At 41.9% G+C, this 20,146-nt stretch overlaps 1 protein-coding gene across 2 annotated transcripts in view; it reads right to left on the reverse strand.

Annotated features, from left to right (window-relative positions):
• Window positions 1–17,998, reverse strand: part of TNPO1 (transportin 1) — a 36,639-nt gene extending 18,641 nt beyond the window's left edge. The window contains exons 1-13 of one of the 2 annotated variants that reach the window (XM_053407690.1): window positions 17,870–17,998; window positions 17,569–17,682; window positions 13,826–13,901; window positions 11,742–11,891; window positions 9,208–9,314; window positions 8,247–8,380; window positions 7,265–7,346; window positions 6,080–6,202; window positions 3,970–4,088; window positions 3,496–3,556; window positions 2,796–2,964; window positions 901–1,053; window positions 325–550 (exon numbers count right to left, since the gene is read on the reverse strand). In XM_053407690.1, the coding sequence (XP_053263665.1) occupies window positions 325–550; window positions 901–1,053; window positions 2,796–2,964; window positions 3,496–3,556; window positions 3,970–4,088; window positions 6,080–6,202; window positions 7,265–7,346; window positions 8,247–8,380; window positions 9,208–9,314; window positions 11,742–11,891; window positions 13,826–13,901; window positions 17,569–17,673 (1,505 nt within the window). In that variant the 5' untranslated portion in view covers window positions 17,674–17,682; window positions 17,870–17,998. Of the gene's footprint in view, window positions 1–324; window positions 551–900; window positions 1,054–2,795; window positions 2,965–3,495; window positions 3,557–3,969; window positions 4,089–6,079; window positions 6,203–7,264; window positions 7,347–8,246; window positions 8,381–9,207; window positions 9,315–11,741; window positions 11,892–13,825; window positions 13,902–17,568; window positions 17,807–17,869 lie in introns of those variants that run through there. The other variant, XM_053407691.1, reaches the window with a different exon arrangement.
• Window positions 17,999–20,146: the final 2,148 nt, after the last annotated feature.

Consider the following 20,146-nt stretch of genomic DNA (forward strand, 5'->3'; position numbering starts at 1 on the left):
CTTCTGGATTAAATTATTAAAATAATACCTAGAGCAGAACTTGCTGACTTGACAATACACAGCATTCATGTTCTGTGCAAAGTGGGATTCAGTGACAAATGTTATCATTCCCACAAAAAAATTAAATAAAAGCAGCTACAACGAACAAGGGCATTTAGAACAGTAGAGAAACTCCTAAGACAACTTCAAAAATAAGATGTTTGTCTAGACTAATGAAAAGCTGTTCAAGATCAAACAGAATATTACAGCACAATGAAAAAGGGTTTCACATCTCCACCCTGTTCTTTGAGGACCACTGGCAATACTTTTATGACTCTGACTTACCTGCAGGCAGCTTCTTGTACTCTCTTGTTGCTATCCAGGATGCGCTTTAGCAACTCAGTCATTAATGGCTTCAAGTACGTGTCTGGGGGTTGACTGACTACCCAGTGTGCATAGCGGCTAAGAGTCCAGCAAGTAATGGAGCGCACAAGAGCCTTTTTATCAGAGAGGCACTGAATAAGGTGAGGGATTAGCTCGGGAAGATATGGAATCATACCCTGCATACAACCTGTAAAAATAGGTTACAAATTAGACATGCCTAGCAGAATCTGCCCTCCATACACACACCAAGGCGTGAAGCCAGCATGAAAAAACAATCCATAATATTAACAAACTTCCAGGAGGCAACGTATTTTAGCAAACACAAGTGGTGGCTGTTGCCCACTGGGGATGGTGGAGAGAACAACAAGGAAAGAAAACTGGAGGGCAGAGGCAACTAATAACAGGTGGCATTTGGGGCAGGAAGAGACAGAGATCACAACAAGCAGACAGCCTGCTTGAGGGGGGAGAGGAGGAGGAGAAAAAGCGTAGCTAGGGGCTGGCACGAAATATAGCCTGTCCTTGAAAGTACTGACTAACCTTCAGCAATTGCTCCTAGTACTAGGATGCCTGATTCTTTCACAACCCACTCTGGATGAAAAAGCAGTTCTTTGAGAAGGGGCAAAATGTGTGGCAGCAATTCATCGCGGAATACATTGGCAAGGACATCAAGAGCAGCAGCTGAACACTTCCCTAAAATAGATACACAAACACACATTTAATACACCTGAGACACATTTTAGTCATAAAATTTCAACTCAATGCTACGTTCGTATTAATTGTAGGCCACAAAAGCTTTATAGAATAATCAAAACAAAATAATTCCATGCATATTATCAGGAGGTTTAACTGCTCAATTAGTTTTCGTTACAGCATTCATGAAGGCAATTCACAAGATGTGCAACATGTTTTGAATGCTTTTATTGAATCACATCTGAGTAACACTCAAGACATGTATTAGGTAACAGAACTTTTTGAAAAGCTTGAAAAGTTTTATTTGCTCAACTGTGAGCATGATTTCCTAAAAAGGCCCTCAAACACCCATTAATTTCAATAGGGTTTGTACTTCATAAACGCTTTTCACCCTTTTTATCGAAAAGCTGCAACAGTTGCAAAAATCCAGAAGAAAATATTCTACTTGTGCTCAGTGACTGATAAATTACAAGTACAGTGGTACCTCTGGTTAAGTACCGTATTTTTCGCTCTATAAAACGCACCCGACCATAACACGCACATAGTTTTTAGAGGAGGAAAACAAGAAAAAAAATATTCTAAACGAAACAGCAGATGTATGATTTTTGTGGTTTATGCTGTGGCCACAGACATGTGATCTGACGGTGAGTTTGGGGTAGCCCAATGCAAAAATCCTGAGGATGCATGTGGATCCATGCTTTGTAACCACGTTTTTGCACCACTGCAGCCCCCAGGCAACAGTGGGTGCGTGATTTCTTTGATACAAGCTGTAGCCATGGACATGCTATGTGATCTGATGGTGAATTTGGGGTGACCCAGTTCAAAAATCCTGATGAACCATGTGGATCTGTGCTTTGTAACCACGTTTTAAGTGCAGAGGGAAGGAAAAGCACTCAAGGGACAAGGAACACGCGTGGGGTGGGTGGAGCAGGATGCTGCTAATAATGCAGAAGAGGGGTATAAGAGGAGAAGGCTCCTCTCCTCTCCCGCTTTGCTCCTTTAAAGCAAGCAGGCTCTCTGTCCCTCTCTCCTCCCCACTCAGCGGCTCTTCTCCCGCTTTGCTGTTTCAAAGCGAGCCACGGAGGAGGGAAGGAAGGGGAACCATGGATCCTCTGCTCACGACTACAGCAGATGCCCCCGCCATCCGTAGGCATTCGCTCCATAACACGCACAGACATTTCCCCTTACTTTCTAGGAGGAAAAAAGTGAGTGTTATGGTGCAAAAAATACGGTACTTAATTCGTTCCGGAGGTCCGTACTTAACCTGAAACTGTTCTTAACCTGAAGCACCACTTCAGCTAATGGGGGCTCCTGCTGCCGCCGCGCCACCAGAGCACAATTTCTGTTCTCATCCTGAAGCAAAGTTCTTAACCTGAAGAACTATTTCTGGGTTAGCGGAGTCTGTAACCTGAAGCGTATGTAACCTGAAGCGTATGTAACCTGAGGTACCACTGTACAGAACATAATCCAGAGGACTTTTAAAAAACCAAGTTAAGGAATTTTTACAAAGTTGGCATTATAACTTCAGAACAATTGTTGAATAGGTGAACAATTGCTGAACAATAAAATAAGGACAATTGGTAGACTCTTAATCATAGGGTTGTGGGTTTGAGTCTCACATTGGGCAAAAGACTCCTGCGCTGCAGGGAGTTGGACTCGATGACTTGCAGAGTCCATTTCAAATCTACAATTCTATGAATTCACCACATATTTTGACTGCACAGTATTTTATATGGCCTTACTTAAATTCCAGTCAGAAATAGTATCATCATCATCCAGCTCATCCTCTTCCTCCTCCTCCTCTTCAATGCCATCTTCCTCATGCTGCTGTGCTACCGTCCGTGAACGGTGAAAGCGGGGCCTTATGTCTTGCTCACTATCTGGGATAGCTTCATCTTCTTCAACATCTCCCTATAATCAGAAACCAAAATGGCAAAGAGCCTATACATGCTGAAGTAATGTCAGTGTATTCGTTTTTGTATTATCAGTGCAGAGCTGAGACTTCAACATTATGTTACATGCCCTAAACCTCTGGGCACTGGGGTAAAGTAAAAGTGTGATTTAAATCTATTCACAAGATGAAGGTGGACATCTGAGTTTACAACACATGAGCGCAAACTGGAGTATTTCCAAAAACTGATCTTACTCTGGAAAATACAGCTTGCCTTATATTTTAGCTTCATAGCCACCCTGCCCCCAATCCCATTGTTTAACTCAGTGCACTGAGTCTTCCCTTCATAGCCCGTGAACCAACAAGTGGGAAGACTGCAAAAACCAGCAGTGTTGCAACAAAGCGGTCAGAGTCTACAAATAATTGAGAGTTGTTTAATGTTACGTATGTTGCTGCATATATTGCGCGTGTTAAAGGTAAACATTGTAAGAGTATCTAATATAAGAGACAGTGGCATATCTTCAACAAATGAGGTGGGAAATCACGCTTACCTTCAGGAGAATTATATCTATCTCTGAGTATTTCATGCCATTTACTAACACAGGTATCAACCTAAAGAGAAAGGACATTTCTTGAATATCAGCTGGTTTGCAGGTATACAATTTTCTTTGCCTCCAACAAAATACGGAGGTATCTAGGAAGCATTCACTGAGGCATCTGTGGCTTCTGAGCCTCTAGAACTTGGGCTTATAGGGACACCCCACTTTAACCCCACTTGAAAGCATACATCCCCAGTATTAAAAAGGTATGCCAGTTATCTTCCTTGCACACACTGAAACAGCACCAAGGTATACCAATGATCACTCTCAACTATGCTGCCATCAATGCAAAAGAATGTCTACGTTTTATACATGGATTCTTGCCTCTGTTCCCAAAATCCATTTTTTAAAAAAGACATTGAAAGCATGGTGCAAATAAATTCTGAATCTATAAAATTATGGAGGGTGGGTGTAGGATCAACTTACTTGGTAAGATGCCGACACAGAACATCTTTACAAATTGGCTGTTCAGCCAAAGTCAGCCAAAACTCACAAGCTTCCAAAGCCACATTTTCATCTTGGTCCTGAGTCCTTTGTAGCATATACTACACACAATGCCAAGGAAATAAAATGGCACAGGTGTCAGTTTCTTTGTAAATGTGATCTAATTAAAAAGAGTTTAATGTAGCAATCCACCACCAATGGGGTTGCTTACAAAAGTTGTTGTTTTTAACTGAAAGTACCAGCTAAGCATGAACACCACAGTTAATTCATTTCTTTCCCATTACACTGACTGACCCTTTATGATAATATTTTTGTGCTCAAGCTCAGATTTCACAAACAGCTAACCATGTTGGTAGTGTGAGTGTGAGAATGACAGAGTGTGTGTTCCTAGATTATTCCGCTTCCCCTAGATTTGGATGTTTCCTGCATTATCATTTAAACCAGCAAACACTGAAGATCTAGATTAGTGTTAATTTGAAAATATGTAGTATCACAGGATTGTTTTACAAACTGTTTTGCTTGACAGCTATCTAGTATTGACATTTCCAAGTCTGAGAAAGTGTATTCTTTACTTGGGACTGGTCACATGTATGAGAAAGACAAGGAAACCCTTAAGGGGCATTAAAATCTTATGAATAACTAAATAATTTTCTCCATGCCACTCCCAGTGTCCAAAAAAAGGTATTCCCATGATTTTAGGAATGTTTGCTAATCACTGCAAACTGTATCAATATACAGAGCAGTTCATAATGAGATTTCTCCATGTGATCCTATACCATAGCTGGCAACTTTCCCCTTTTTTTAAGGGAAATTCCCTTATTCCAAATAGGATTCCTCGCAAGAAAAGGGGAAAGTTGACAGCTATGTCCTATACACTGCAAAGATCACACTTAGAAAATATGCAGACATTTGCATGTGAGAACCAGCACTTGCTCTAATGCCCTGCTAAGGATATGGATGGAAGATTAAGGGTGGCTAACTCATGGCCCTCTAGATGTTGCTAGATTCCAGCTTTCATCAACTCCAGCTGATGTCCAATGTCCAACAGTCAGAGATGATGCTGGGGCAGGCAAGGAAGTTTGTAAAACCTTGCAGATCGCAGTTGAGCCATTCTGAATCAGGAAATTCACAAAATGTGTTTAGGTATCCACACTTCACACAGAATATGGCAAATGGAGAAATAGCTCACACATATAAAACAGAACATTTAGAACAATCCTCAACAGTGTATTTGATTTGCAATGGGCAGCCAATAGATATTTAATCTAGTGGAAAAACCCTCAAGGCTAGATTACTGCAATGCGCTTATACACAGGGCTGCCTCTGAAGAAGGTTCAGAAATGTCAGCTAGTGCAGAATTCAGTGGCCAGGTTGCTCACCAAAGCAAGACCGTTTGAGCATATTACACTGATCCTGGTCCGACTGCACAGCTACCAATTAGTTTCCAGGCCCAATTCAAACTACTGGTTTGACCTATAAAGCCTTAAATGGCTCAGGACTGCAATACATCAAGGACTGCCTCTTTCCATATGAACCTACCCAGACCCTGAGATCATCTTCTGAGGCCCTCCTTCGTGTGCCTCCTCAAGAGGCCCGGAGGGTGGCAACACGAGAACGGGCCTTCTCTGCAATGGCTCCCTGTCTGTGGAATGCTCTCCCCAGGGAGGTTTGCCTGGTGCCTTCATTATACACATTTAGGCACCAGGCAAAACATTCCTTTTTAACCAGGCTTTTGGTTGATTTGATTGACATCCTATGCCCTTTTAAAATGTGGGGTGTTTTGTTTGGGGGGGGTTGGGTTGTTTTTATTTTATGTATTTTGTGGTTTTATATTTTGATTTCCCCCCCCCTGTGAACTGCCCTGAGACCTCTGGGTGTAGGGTGGTATACAAATTTAATAAAAAAATAACCCCACATATGCAGAAAAATCATTCAGTGAATTTAAGTAGTATGGCTTTCCTTTTACATTTGACACACACATGTATGTCTGAACATATGTGAATCTTACCCATTTACTTCTCCCTCTCCTTCTACACACAAAAAACTTCTATCGTGTATTCATTTGTGTTTAATCAAAATTCAAAAAAGTTACCTCAACAATACTAATCATGTGAGGAAGTAAGCGGTCCATTCGAACTTCCAGTAGCATCACTAGAGCCCGACACACATTTTTACGTACTTCAGGCTCCTCATCGCCCGCCAACGCAAACAGATTCTGTTGAAGGGGGAAAGGCATTGTGAATAGGAGCAAACTAAATGGTTTACAGCACCTATGAGGTTTAAAATATGTTGATTCATTTTTAGTAATCCCCTTATTTGGAAGGAAAGAAGTGGACCTAAATATTAATTTTTTAGAATTATTATTTTGCCTTACTATCAGATTTACTTCAGAGCTCCAGCAGTTTTTTTTACTGTGTTATAAAGATAAAAAGATTAACTTCATTGGGGAAAAAGCATCTGTCAACTGAAATAGACATTTTTACTGGATTAGCTCATATTGGGGACTGGGGGTTTGTTGTGTTTTCTCAAGCCAAAAGCTATTAGGTGAAATCCAATGTTGCAAGAACACACTTCTGCTTGCACAACACCTCCCATGCCCCTCCCTCAACCCTCCAGCACTGATTTAGGGGAGGGGGCAAGCAGGGAGAGGAGACAGAAGGAAAGTTCTGTTGTGCACACAGAAGTCAATTCCACTTATGCACAGACACCCATGGATTGCATCCATTGCATAGCCATAAAATTTCTGCTTCTAAAAGCCTTTTGGCTGGGTGGGGGGAAAACACTTATGAAACAATTGTTATAGTGGGAATTCTACCAGCTTTGATATCTGCAGGGACCATTTTTAAGTTTCCATTTAATTACTACTGTAGCTCTTCACAAGGAAGCATCTACAGTTCGTGGCTACCCCAAAATTGTAGCCATCAGCCCTCCTCCTCACCAGGTAAGCCCACTGGCCTTTCCCAAGGGAAGGGAATATGGGAAGCATACCAGGTTGCACGCAGCTACCTGACAGTGTGGCCTGCCAGGCCAAAATGGTCCCCAACCCCTGCTGTATATATAATACAGAACCTGAAAGCAGCTATTGTTCAGAGCTCTAGGCTCTGCAATGGTTTCACACACTTATCAACTTTACGACTTCACACATTTCATTCTTACCCTGCTTTCATGGTGTGGGAGACCTGCATGTTTGTGTTCAATTTCCATAGTTTAATTAAAATTTTATCAACAATTTTAAAGGATCAAACTCAGAAAAGGTAAGAAACTTTGTGTCACCTACCTCAATAAATCCATCAATGTGCAACATAAGGGCCTGAGTCCTACTGATGATAAACTGATTGACACATGCAACTGCATGGGACCTACAAAATGTAATTTTTTTTCTTTTAAAAATCAAATCAAAAAGTACATTCACCACTTCTAAGACTCAAAACAGATTTGAAACTGATGTGTGAAAGAAACAAAAAGCTATTTTAGTAGTACAATGGCTATAGCATGTGTGTATAGCAACTATGAGCAACCAGAAAAGACTCAGGAACAGTAAAAACATTCTACACCAGTTACAACCAAGTGTAATCTCCAAAGCATGCCCAAATTTTAAGTGAACCCAAGGATTTACAAGTTACAAAACATGAACACTGCAGCTGGGATCCAGAGAGGTCTGTATGCAAGTCAAGACATTTATTTTTGGACTGCTGCTCCAAAGTCAAGGCTCTTTCCAAATGTCATACACACATTAAGATTCAAGTGTGGTTAATTGAGTAGTTTGGGAACACTAAGATGTGGGGCAGGGGAGAGAGAGTTTACATCCAGGAGACAAATGGAGGTGTTTCTGTTAGTATCCAGTAAAAATACACCTACGTTGCCTTAATGACAAAAGTTTATTGACTGGTTTCCCACTTGTACTTGGTAATCACTTGCGTCACAGCAACTGCCTTGGGCAAAAAGAACTGACGCTTCTGGTTTACAATAGTTTCCCTTCCTAGAGGCCAGGTAAATCGCTGTTTACAATGGTGCTAAGCTCCAGTGAAGTGAACCATGCTTTCATGAAACGATGCTGAGGAACTTCAGCAAATGCAACGCATTTGTTCAAAGTCTCAGAAACTGGAAGAGTATCAGTCAGACTAGATAAACAATTTGTTTTTGGCCTGAAATGGCATTCAAGTTAGCCATGTTTAAAATACCTTCCCATAAAATCTTGCTAACTGAAGTATTTGAAAAATGTGTGTGTGTGTATACAAACACGCATGGTCATCTCTTACCTTATCTTTGGACTGCTATGCTTGAAGAACTGTAAAAACTTAGGGATCATGATATTGAGAGGGCGATCTAATGCATCGCTATCTAAGATTTCAGCAGAATCTTCACAAATCTTCTGAAGAGCTCCAAATGCACCCTGCCAAATAAACACACGTTTTGGTGATTGTTTGAAAATTCTATATGGATACCTTATTATTTTAGAAATCCTCACTCCCTTATCTCAGTACACTCCTATTTAAAAAATAACACCTGGTAGCAATTTCTAGATTAAAAATGCAAGCAAAAGAAAATCCTGCTGGAACCAATCAGTTAGACCTGGCTGGGATCCTGTAACCATTTGCTGTGGAAGCAAAAGATAGACTGACTCCAGGGATGAAGTGGGAAAGTTTCCCCACGTTAGCCTCCGAAGTGGATGGAGTGGAAAGCACCCAGCATCTGGGCATCAAAAAGCAGAGGAAGTTTTGGCACCCAAGCATCCTGCCTAAAGTCTTCCCAGATCTCCTAGACCTAGAACAACATAGGTTAATGAGCAAGATTGAATAAATGCAAAAATCTGCATGAACAAGTCTTGCTTAGCATGTTCTCTTGGATGTCTCCAATACTAAACAGGAATTCTTTTTTTGTAGGATTACATTGACATGTGAATGAACATTTGCACACTTGAGTATCAGGCAGCAAAAAAACTGGACCTTATTGAGTGTCTGTTATACAACAATTGCCCCAGTATTTCAATCAACTTTCACTGAGAATTATGCTATTTTCTTACGGGTAACAGATCAACACTAATGTGCTTGGGTGAGCAGGATCATTTAAATCGCTTTTTGGAAGATTAAAGGTAAAAATAGATTCCTACACTGTTCAGTAGTAATTATGGTTAGATTACAATGCAGTTTAAATGCAATTTAAAATTTGGTTATCTTCTACCAAATGCAAATGTAGTACTAGATGGAAAATAAGTCATACCTCACAGGTATTGTAGTCTTCAGAATCCAGTAGGCTACAAAGCTTTGGTAAGAGGTCAGGCCAATTCTGCAATTCTCCTTTTGAGGCAATGGTTGTAATCAGGATACCTTAGATTTGTTGGAAAAAGAATAAAGTTAACCAACCCATTTAGTATTCTGATGTAAGCATACAAGTGTTAACAAATGAATTATATCGGAAACAGGAGCAGTCTTCCTCTCTAGAATATTAAACAGAAAGATGGTTTGATCTTTCGATCTGTGAACAGAATTAATTTGATAAGTAAAGAAATTCCTTTGCTCTCAAATCCATCGTTTTTCTAAAGCTACAGAAATATTAAGTGATGAAATCAACATTCCAAGTAACACTGTTTAACACTAGGCAGATAGATGGCCACTGCTGGCCATTACTACAGGGGTTGAGGGAATCTAGCAGGCAGTGGTATAGCTACATATGCAGCTTTTCAACTGCGTATTTACAGGGCAGTAATGCTTCTACAACTCTAGCTGCAGGCAGCCATTTATGGCAGCATTGGGAACACTTGGGGACCACACTTGTTCACCTAAAGTAAACATGTGAATACCAAGTTATACTAGTGCAGAAAGATTAATAATTTTGCTCTACAAAACTAACACCAATCTTAACACTGACCACACTCAAACTGATCGCTGGATTTGCCTTATAACAAACCATTTATTAGGTTCAGATTATGGAACTACTATGCCCCTTAGGCAGAGTTGCTAAGTCATTCCTCTTTGGAACAATTACCAGTCAGCTCTGAAAGATCTCCGAAATACCTTCAAAGCACAGAAACAAGCCAATCATTTCAGACTGAAGACATTTAGCTATACCATAAAGCTATAAAAATATTCACACTCTAATGAGTGGCAGAGGGAAATAAGAGAACTATCAGTAAATAACCAGTACAAGCAAAACAGATAACACTAAACTTTTCTAGCGGTAAAGACTTCAAAACAACAACTTCCAATGTTGTGGCTCAAACCTAATGTTGAAACCCTGTGCACATTTACAAGGGAGCAGGGAACTTACTTCTGATTAAAATCCTTGTGATCCAGCTCCAAGATATTCAATGTACTGAATGGCTACATCACAAGTAGTGGTCAAGAGGATAGACCTACTAATATAAATAGCTTCTCTTAAACCATTTGCGGAACACTGATTCATATAATCCATCTTTAAATATTGTAGTTTATAGAATCAGCTAAAAAAACACTTCCACTTGCAAAATGTGGCTGTGCCAAAGGAAACGTGCTCCTCTCCTACTTCACAGAAGAAAATATGACCTGTATTTGCATTCTGTAAGTAAAAATCCCACCTTGATAATCATACTCTACACATTTTCCTTAAAATGTTACATTTCAAAAGCATGGAAATTGTTATTTATCAACATGGATTGGAGGTGTGGAGGAGACTGAACTGTGGAGAATTTAGCTGCGTCCAGCAAAAAGCCATTTAAATGTTTCAGAAGTTAGCCAACCATATATTCACAGAATGTAATCGATTTTAAAGTAATTGCTTCCTTGAAGTGCAAGGAGAAAGCTTTAATCCATCCTCCTTTCCACATGTCAAAACAATGTCACCATACTCCACACTCCAATGACTATCTTCTGGGTAGCAATGAGTTTGTGTGTTTCCAGAAATGGGGAATCAGTCACAGTTTCTCCTCTTCCCAGTAGGCCTTTGTGCAACCTGATAACTGCACAGCACCTAAGAGTTTCATTTGGATCTCTGCTACCTCCTCCCACATTCTGTCTGAAGAGTCTTACCAGATGTGGACCCCTTCCACCTGCTAATCTGATGAGGAGTTCTTCAGAAACTTGCCCACCATTTTGTGATTATTTTGGTTAGCCCAAGAGAAGGTATTGCCCTAATTTTTTTTATGAGCCAACACAGCTACCTTTACTTTGTGTGTGACTTTTCATTGCAAAGACTTGTAGACAGCAACTACTTTATTCTACCCTGAACTAACATATAACACACTGCTGATTGTCACTACAACCAAAATGTATATATAATAAAGTCTTATTTATTTATTTATTCATCCGAAGATCTCAGGGCAGTTCACAGTCAGCTGAAGTTTAAAACCCATTTCAATTTTAGTCACAAAGATGAAACATTACTTTAACACACAACTTGACCAGAAGCATAGTAAATGGTCAAAACAAAAACATCTAAAGAAAGAAAATGTTGTTTTCTGTGAAGATAAGAACAAAGGACTTGGAAACCAATGATATATTAAACTGATTTATGTCAAAATGTTTCACTACGGGTAATATAGGCCACAATATTCCAATATTACTGTAATTAAAATATTGAAGTACAGTACACTATCCTATCCAATCAGATTGGATTGGTACACTAGCATATTTGGACCTCTCAATTATTAAACAAACAAACACATTTTAAGAAACCCTCTAAAACAACTCTCCCAGAAGCTTTCAAGTCATTTAGCATAGCATGCAAACAGTTGCCACCAAGAACTGGCCTACAAATACTTTTAAATACCTGCAACTCACCTACAGTGGCTCTGATTAACGGGGAGGAGTCTCCAATATTGTTTAAGCACTCGCTTTTAATGAAATCAGTTACTCCATTAGGAAAATTGTGAAAGTGAGCTTTCACATTATTCTTCAAGATGAGACCACTCAACGACCGTGTAGGTTCATCTAAAATGAAGAGTTTTAAAGTGGAGTTTAAATATTTTAGTAAAATAATACATACTCTACAGAAGCTTTAAACACTGCTAATATTTCATATGGCAAAACTTTATCAGGGACGCATTAAAATTAGCTGTTAAAAAAACCCAAGAACTTGATTGTACAGTTTAAGTGAAGCACTCCTTTACCTAGAAACAGGACACACCAGCCATCTTGTAGCAGGGCTCACAATACCAAGTATAAAATTTAAATTGTTTTATACTTCATGGCTGTCACTAAGGAATAAGGCCTATGGTACTAGAGTAATATCTTGAGAACAACACCTCACTTTGTCCAGAGTTTATTTATCCTGTGCTTTGTGGTGGGAAGCCATCTGCCCAGAATACTGTACATGGGGACCTTCCCACGGCCTGCATCAAAATTTAAGGAAAAAGAAATCCTAAAAAGTCTTGTCATGTGAATAAGTCTCTTTCTTAACTACTGTATGGTAATGCCATATTTTCACCTCCAATAAATAAATAAAAAGTACAAGGCAGATGAGGGTTTTTTATACACTAAAACCCATCTGAAAAGAAAAGAAAATATTTGCTTAAAAATAAGTTTCGCATTAAGGTACAATCAAGGAATAGAAACTATAATACAATTTAGACCCTATTAGTATATTTTTACTAAAAAGCTTTCATTTTTATCTTTTAGTCAAATGCTCAAACAAATGCCAAAAAAGAATCTGTATTAACCACATTTTGGCAAGTTTTGACATAGGATGTCTTAATTGCTTCTTTGTCCCCTCCTGGATGATTTGGTGAGCCAGGCTAGATACCGACATTCTAAGAATGAACCCTGTTGCTTATTTAGTTAAACAGAATTTCAAGTGTGTTAAAAACATAGACTTCTGTTGGAAAACATTCCATGATTTGAACACCCAGACTAAGGCTGCAGTCCTGCATACACTTACCTGAGAATAAATTTAATAGAACTTAACGTGTCTTTAGTTCTAAGCAGGCCATGAATAGGATTCCACTGTAACAGGAAATAAAATAGCCAAGCACAAAACCCAAACTAGAGGTACACTTCCTGCATAAAGACCAAATCCCACCGTCACAAAAACCAGTGCCTTTTTTATTATCCAAATGCCACATTTAGTAAGAATCCGGAGCTTGAATAATTTAGCAGGAAATACATGGTTATGGATCCAAACACTGGCCTTTAGAAGGCTCTAACAGGGAGCCTTGCATCAAAAGCAGGATTAGAAAAGAATGTTTTATTTTTTAAAGATGGATGCATTGTTACAGAGCCAATGTTAATGTATAGGGAGCTAGATTACTAAAGGGGGCATAAAATATCTAAACAATTGGCAGAACTGACTTGCACACAGGAATAACAGTAGCTCAAAATAAATGAAGACTAGCAAAAGTGCATAATTTTGTGCACTCCCTTAAGCAAAGGTTCTCTGCTTCTCCCCTCCACAGTTAAAATATCTGTACTATTTAACATCACCATCATTTTATAAATGTTGGGGGGGGACCCTTGCCCTTGAACAACTTTTGCTTTTCTGTAAGATATTGTAGCCATGTTAACACCATGACTAGTTTCATTGACATGAAAACATCTGGGTTTTTTTAGTAAGAATCTTGGAAAGCTCCACCAATACCTGTTACTCACAACCCTAACTTAAACAGATGTGCTTGAAAGCAAATTCCATTTATTTCAAAACAACTGATCTTGGGACCACAGCATAAGGAACATTTGATTATAATCAAGTCTACAGACTATATTTATGTATGCACTGAATTCCTACAGTGCCTTTCATCACACACAGCAAACACAGGATGATTGTAATCTACAAAATTGCAAGTAAAAAACCCCCAAACATGAAAAGTGCCTGCGTATTTTTTCTAGTTTTGTGAGTGCTTATTAAAAATGGTATAGAGCTAGTGACTCACCTTCAGATTTTAGCTTCGTAAGAACAAATATCAGGTAGTTGTTGAAGTCTGGATACTGATTGAGCTGTTCCAGTTTCTACAGTAGAGCATTCTGTTAAAGACCATTTCTTGTGCATTGTTTGCAAGTTCTCAATACATTTAAACATGCAGTTGAAACTGTTTTGGTTTTGTTTGTTTTTTAAAAGATCAAAACTGGAAGTAAAAAGTTTCTAACTACTGACAAAGTGTAATCAGGACAGCAAACACAGCAAGGTACTTCAGTACAAATCTGGAGGTCTTGTTATTTGCCATTTAACTGGCTGTCAATAACAAGGAACATTTGCCACCAAAAACCACAATAGAAAAAACTGGAAATTTAATGCAGTACCATGTGGAAGCATGCATAGCTATGTCTCCCTTCTGCTGTTAAGAGCTTCCCATACACAGTTTCCTAGCTCTCTGTTGGATGCAAATGCAATGCAGATCATTGCTCTTTCCTGCTTAGTAGGGGTTAGCATATACAGAAACCATTCCTCCCCATCACTTGCCTTAGGCCTTGTCAAATCCAAAGCAAATGGCAGCAAATTAGTGTCTCTGCTGGGCTCAACCCATGAGACTCAAGCAATGAAACACAACTGCCATCAGCCCCAAGCCACGGCAATGGTCAGGGGTGATGTGAATTATAGTCCGTAACATCTGGTGAGTACCACATTGGCAGAAACCCAGTGCTAACTTTTGCAACTCACCTAGATTTTTGCTGTCATTTAAAGTTAAGTTACTCGCAGACTGACTACTGCGAGAATCAACTGATGCATAGAGACTCATTTCAAGATTAAGTGAGCATACCTGTTTACACTATGCATGCTTATACAGCCTATAGGTTAATCCCATGCACACCTATTCAAAAACAAGTCCCACTGGGTCCAATGGAACCTTCTTGAGAGTGATAGGATTGCAGCCTTAGGCTGCAATGAAAGCTACTCACACTCCCGGAGTCACGCCAGCTTTGAAAGATTTGTACCCATGTCTAGGATTGCAATCTAAATCTGAAACAATGTGAAGAATTCAGACATTTTAGAAATAAATAAAACTTTGATAAAGTATTCTAGTAAAATGCTGTTGCAGACAGTAAAGATACAATCTTGTAAGCCCATCCATGGGAGCAGACCCCATTGAATTAAATTTAACTCCTTTGAAGGCATGTATACAATAGCATTGTAAGTATTTTAAATAAATATTCGTATGTACACATGTAGACATATGGTTGTTATAGTTCATCTTACTAACAATGTCAGAAAGATGTGCAAGCCATAGAAAACAGTGTGGTGTCGCTACAGGAGTGTTTTCTGTTCTCTTCTATTGAGTTTGATTACTCCCAAGTTGTTTTCCAGTGTTCTTGTCACTTTCAGAGATGTTGAAGAAAGCCAATGAATCTATTTTAGCAAAATTAGTCTGGCATTCTAGGCAATGCAATGTACCCAATTACTTTTCCCTATTACAAAACATCAAGTGAGCATACTGCATGTTGATGTATCAAACTCAAGATGGTAGAAAGTGGTCAAACACATACCTATTTCAAGAATGTATGTTTTAAAAAGGTGCAGCTTCACCATCTATCAGCAGCTGTGATATCATACTTCTAACCAGAAACGAACCAACCCAGCAATCAGATTATCAGATTGGGCACAAAACAATAGGAGAAACTGTGAACTGCCCTGAGACCTGCGGGTATAGGGCAGTATGCAAATTTAATGAATAATACTAAGAGTGTACATTACTTCTGAATATGGGCTGTTAGCTAAGCCCTTCCTACACCCACTTAACTATCAAAGAGGTAGGAGGGACATATCAAATATTCCAGCCATTGAGCAATGCTTTGAAAACAGTATCTGCTTGTATCTTCCTACTATCTATATAAAAGCATATTATTTTTGGAATTTGTAATTAAGGTTCCTTACAAATAATGGTTAAGGTGCTACAAGGACTCCAGTTAAGTAGAAAATTCCTTATGTTCCCACTGCTTTGTCAATGGTTCTCAAAGTGTAAGAACTTCAGCAGAGAAGCCTAGACAGTTGTCAAGTAAGGATCAAGTTTCTCACTGATTCTTTTGCAAGATGCAGGTCATGACATTCATGTCAGAAAAGTAGTAAGTTCGTCCCATTTGGTCAGCCAAAAAGCAGGCTAGTGGCACAATGGGTCAGTGCGTCTGGCAGTTAACCAGAAGGCTGGTGGTTTGAGCCCACCCAGGGATGGTCATGGGCAGGATTCCTGCATTGCAAGGGGTGGACTAGATGATCCTCCCTTCCTACTCTACAATTCTGTGATTTTCTACTCATAGGAAAATCTACCACCTTAGCTGCGCCCATGGATTGTTGTGACACTTTTCTGCAATTAGGTTCCAAAATAGTTTGTTATCCCTGACAATAGCCTACCCCGAGTGCAGATGGGAAAATGAAATAAGGCAATCTAGTGTGACCCAGCATAGGCTCATAAAATTGGAGAGTTGTGGGTGAAAGTCACCCATCATGACCACTATTTGTAAAAAATGAGTTTTTTTTTACATTTCTCCCGTCCGTTTACTACACCATGCGCAGTGATATTTCATTGTAAAGTACTCCGGAAATCTGAATTTAATGGGGATAAAACACACATTTGTAAACTGAAAATCTGAACAAACCATACCTATCAACCACCAGTTGTTCAATCATTTCATTTTAGTAGCACTGTGCCTTGTCGTACATTTTATGTTTGATTAGCTGCATGCTTTTTACTTTGGTTCAGCCTTCTGAATCATACCCAGATCTCTAGTCCAAGGGAAAACAAACACTGTAACTTTGGACCCTAATGCTATAAACATACATCCGCAAGCTTTGTCTTAACCATACCAATGCACATGTAAGAACTACATGCTTTAGGAGGTTTCAACCGAGAAACCTTTGATTTCATCCAGCCTTTAGCAGAAGTATGAGTGTCTCCTATACACCGACATTCAACAAGCAAGCCCCTCCATCAGCTCTCTACCGAGTCCACAACAGACAATGGGTCTTCACAATGCAACAAAAGGAAACGGGGAACTAACGGTTTGCAGCCTATTTCCCCACTTCTGAAGGTGACCCTTACCCTCTTCGTCTGCAATAGCGACCTGCCGTCCTTTCTACCTGTTAAACGAAATGCCAACAAAGCCAGCTGCCTCGCCGGGCGCTATCAATCACACGTGCGCCGGGGTGGTCCGACACGACTCCGTGCCCCGGGGGTACAAAGGACCGCTTCTACACGTGTCTCGTCCAAAGCCAGCCAGGTTATCCAGAGGAACCACCGGCGGAGGGCTGAGCTGGGGGAAGAATTCATGGCCGAAAAGGTCCTCCTGCCCAGAACGGAGATGGGGGGGGGGATCCCGACACCGGAGCTGCCAAGCCTTTAAAAAGCCAAACGGGGCTCGGCGCCAGGCTGGCAACAGGTGCGAGGCCGCGAAGCCTCGCGGGGCCAGAGCAGGGTCGCCGCCTCCGTTCCTGGCGGTTCAAAGCCCGCGCCACGGCCGGGCGGAGGCCGGGCCTACAACGCCCCCGGCCTCCGCCAGCCGGCGACCCCGAAGGGAAGCGGCCTCCTCCTCCGCCCGGCGGAATCTCTCCCTCCTGCGCGGCTCCTCTGCCCTTCCGGCGGCGGGGGGCCCAGACCTTGGGCCCGGCCGGGCTCCCGCCGCTGGCGTCCGGCCTGCTGCTCCCTCCTTCCCTCCCGGCGCCGCCACCCCTTCGGGAGGAGGATACTTGTTGCACGGCTCTCTGCGTGGTGGTGTCCGGGGACTGCGACTCCTTGAGCAGCTGCAGGATCTGCTGGAGCCCCTGCTCGTCGGGTTTCCACTCGTACTCCATCTTGGCGCTCTGCAAAGACAACAGGCGGCGGCCGCCGTTAGAGACGGCGGAGGAGGAGGCGACGCTAGGCCCGAGCGGGGAGGGCAGCGCGGCGGAGGAAGCGGTGGCGGCGCTCCGGGCGGGTGGGCCCGGCCTAGTTCCCTCCCCCTCCCCCTCCCCCTCCCCCCACGGCCGCCTCCCCCCGAGCCCCACGGACCTGCTGCTCGCTTGCGCTCAGCCCCGGCCGCCGCTGCCGCCGCCTACTGTGCGCTGCGCAGAGCCGACTGAGTCACGGAGGAGAATTGGCAATCTGGCTCGGAGAACCCGGCCGCGCCGCATCCCCCTGGGTCCTAGAGCCGCCGCTCCCGCGCCGGGCTGCTGGCTTCTCCCCGCCCCCCCCCCCGCCCTCGCCGAGAGAGGAGAGCTTCCCCTCGGACCGCCCAGCCGAGCGCTGAGGGAGAGGAGAGGAGGCCGCGGGAGGCAGAAGAGGCCGCCCCTTGAACCCGCGCTTGTCGCTGGGAGGCCTGCTAATCTAGACTCACCCCCTCTGACCAGGCTCTAGGGGGCGGCAGAGAGCATTGGGGGGAGGGTCTCATGTTATCTATAGTTATCCGTATAGTTAAAGCTATGGTTTTCCCCATAGTGATGTATGGAAGTGAGAGCTGGACCATAAAGAAGGCTGATCGCCGAAGAATTGATGCTTTTGAATTATGGTGCTGGAGGAGACTCTTGAGAGTCCCATGGACTGCAAGAAGATCAAACGTATCCATTCTTAAGGAAATCAGCCCTGAGTGCTCACTGGAAGGACAGATCGTGAAGCTGAGGCTCCAATACTTTGGCCACCTCATGAGAAGAGAAGACTCCCTGGAAAAGACCCTGATGTTGGGAGAGATTGAGGGCACAAGGAGAAGGGGACGACAGAGGACGAGATGGTTGGACAGTGTTCTCGAAGCTACCAGCATGAGTTTGACCAAACTGTGGGAGGCAGTGGAAGACAGAAGTGCCTGGCGTGCTCTGGTCCAGGGGGTCACAAAGAGTCGGACACGACTAAATGACTAAACAACAACAACATGTTATCTAAGCAGGCCGGGATGCAGGCGAAGTCCTCTCCTGCCCAAAGGAAGCAATGCCTGTTACCTACATTTGAGAAATTCTCTACCAATTTCCCTCCTTGAGTCTCCCCACAGGCCTAAAAACCCCCCCAAAAACGTCATTGCACCGTTTTCCTAACAGCAATTTTGGTGCACACCTAGAATCGTAGAGGTGGAAGGGACCCCCAGAGTCATCTAGTCCAACCCCTTGCAATGCAGGAATCTCAGCTAAAGCATCTATGACAGATGGCCGACCAACTTCTGCTTAATAAACCTCCAAGGAAGGAGAGTCCACCAACTGTGTTCCACTGTCAAACTGTTTAGGCTTGCCATACTGGAAAAAAAAAGCTCAGCAATTTAATCTGAATCTCCTTCCTTGAAGCCATTGGTTCATTTCCTACCCTCCAGAGCAAGAGAAAACAAGTTTGCTCCATCTTCCATGTGACAGCCCTTCAGATATTTGAAGATGGCTATCATAGCTCCTGTCAGTCTCCTCCAGGCTAAACATACTCAACTCCCTCAAACATTCCTCATAACGCTTGGTTTCAAGACCCTATCAATCTATGCATTTTATATACTCAGAATAAAGTCCAATTTAAGTCAGTGAAACTACTCCCTAGTAAAGGGTTAAAGGATTGAAGCCTTAACCCGTGGGTAGGCAAACTAAGGCCCAGGGGCCAGATCCGGCCCAATCACCTTCTAAATCCAGTCCAGGAATCAGCGTGTTTTTACATGAGTAGAATGTGCCCTTTTATTTAAAATTCGTCTCTGGGTTATTTGTGGGGCATAGGAATTCGTTCTTTTTCTCTCTTTTTTTGGAAAATATAGTCTGGCCCCCCACAAGGTCTGAGGGACAGTGGACTGGCCCCCTGCTGAAAAAGTTTGCTGACCCCTGCCTTAACCTCTTCCTCCCAGGCTATTTGAACAAGTTAAGGGGGAACGCAACCTGAACAGCTATGTACTTCACTGGGGCTTTCCTCCAAAAGGAAGTGCGTTCCATGCTGACGCTTTTATCTTTAACATTTTTTACTAGGGATGAAGCCCACTGAATGCAGTGGAATTTTCTTCACAGGAAACACACCCAGGATCTACTGCTTAAAGCCAAATGAATCTATCTGTATACAGACATTAGGCTTGACCTTGAACAGCAGAGAATAAAGTTTTGGGGTGTTTTTACGATTTTTAAAATGTTTTTGGATTGGATATTTCATTACTGTTTTTTGTATAGTTTTTAAATACTTTCTTACATTACAAATACATATCCCGAGTCATATTGCAATTTTGTGGCAATTCCTGTTACCACATGCAGTCAGCAACCATTTTTTTTTTAATAATGTGGAGGTCATCTTTTACACTGTATATAATAGGAATATGCCAATCATCAGAATATGTGTCTTTTCATT

The sequence above is a fragment of the Podarcis raffonei genome, chromosome 11 (genome assembly GCF_027172205.1).
Source record: "Podarcis raffonei isolate rPodRaf1 chromosome 11, rPodRaf1.pri, whole genome shotgun sequence".
In the NCBI taxonomy this organism is placed as follows: domain Eukaryota; kingdom Metazoa; phylum Chordata; class Lepidosauria; order Squamata; family Lacertidae; genus Podarcis; species Podarcis raffonei.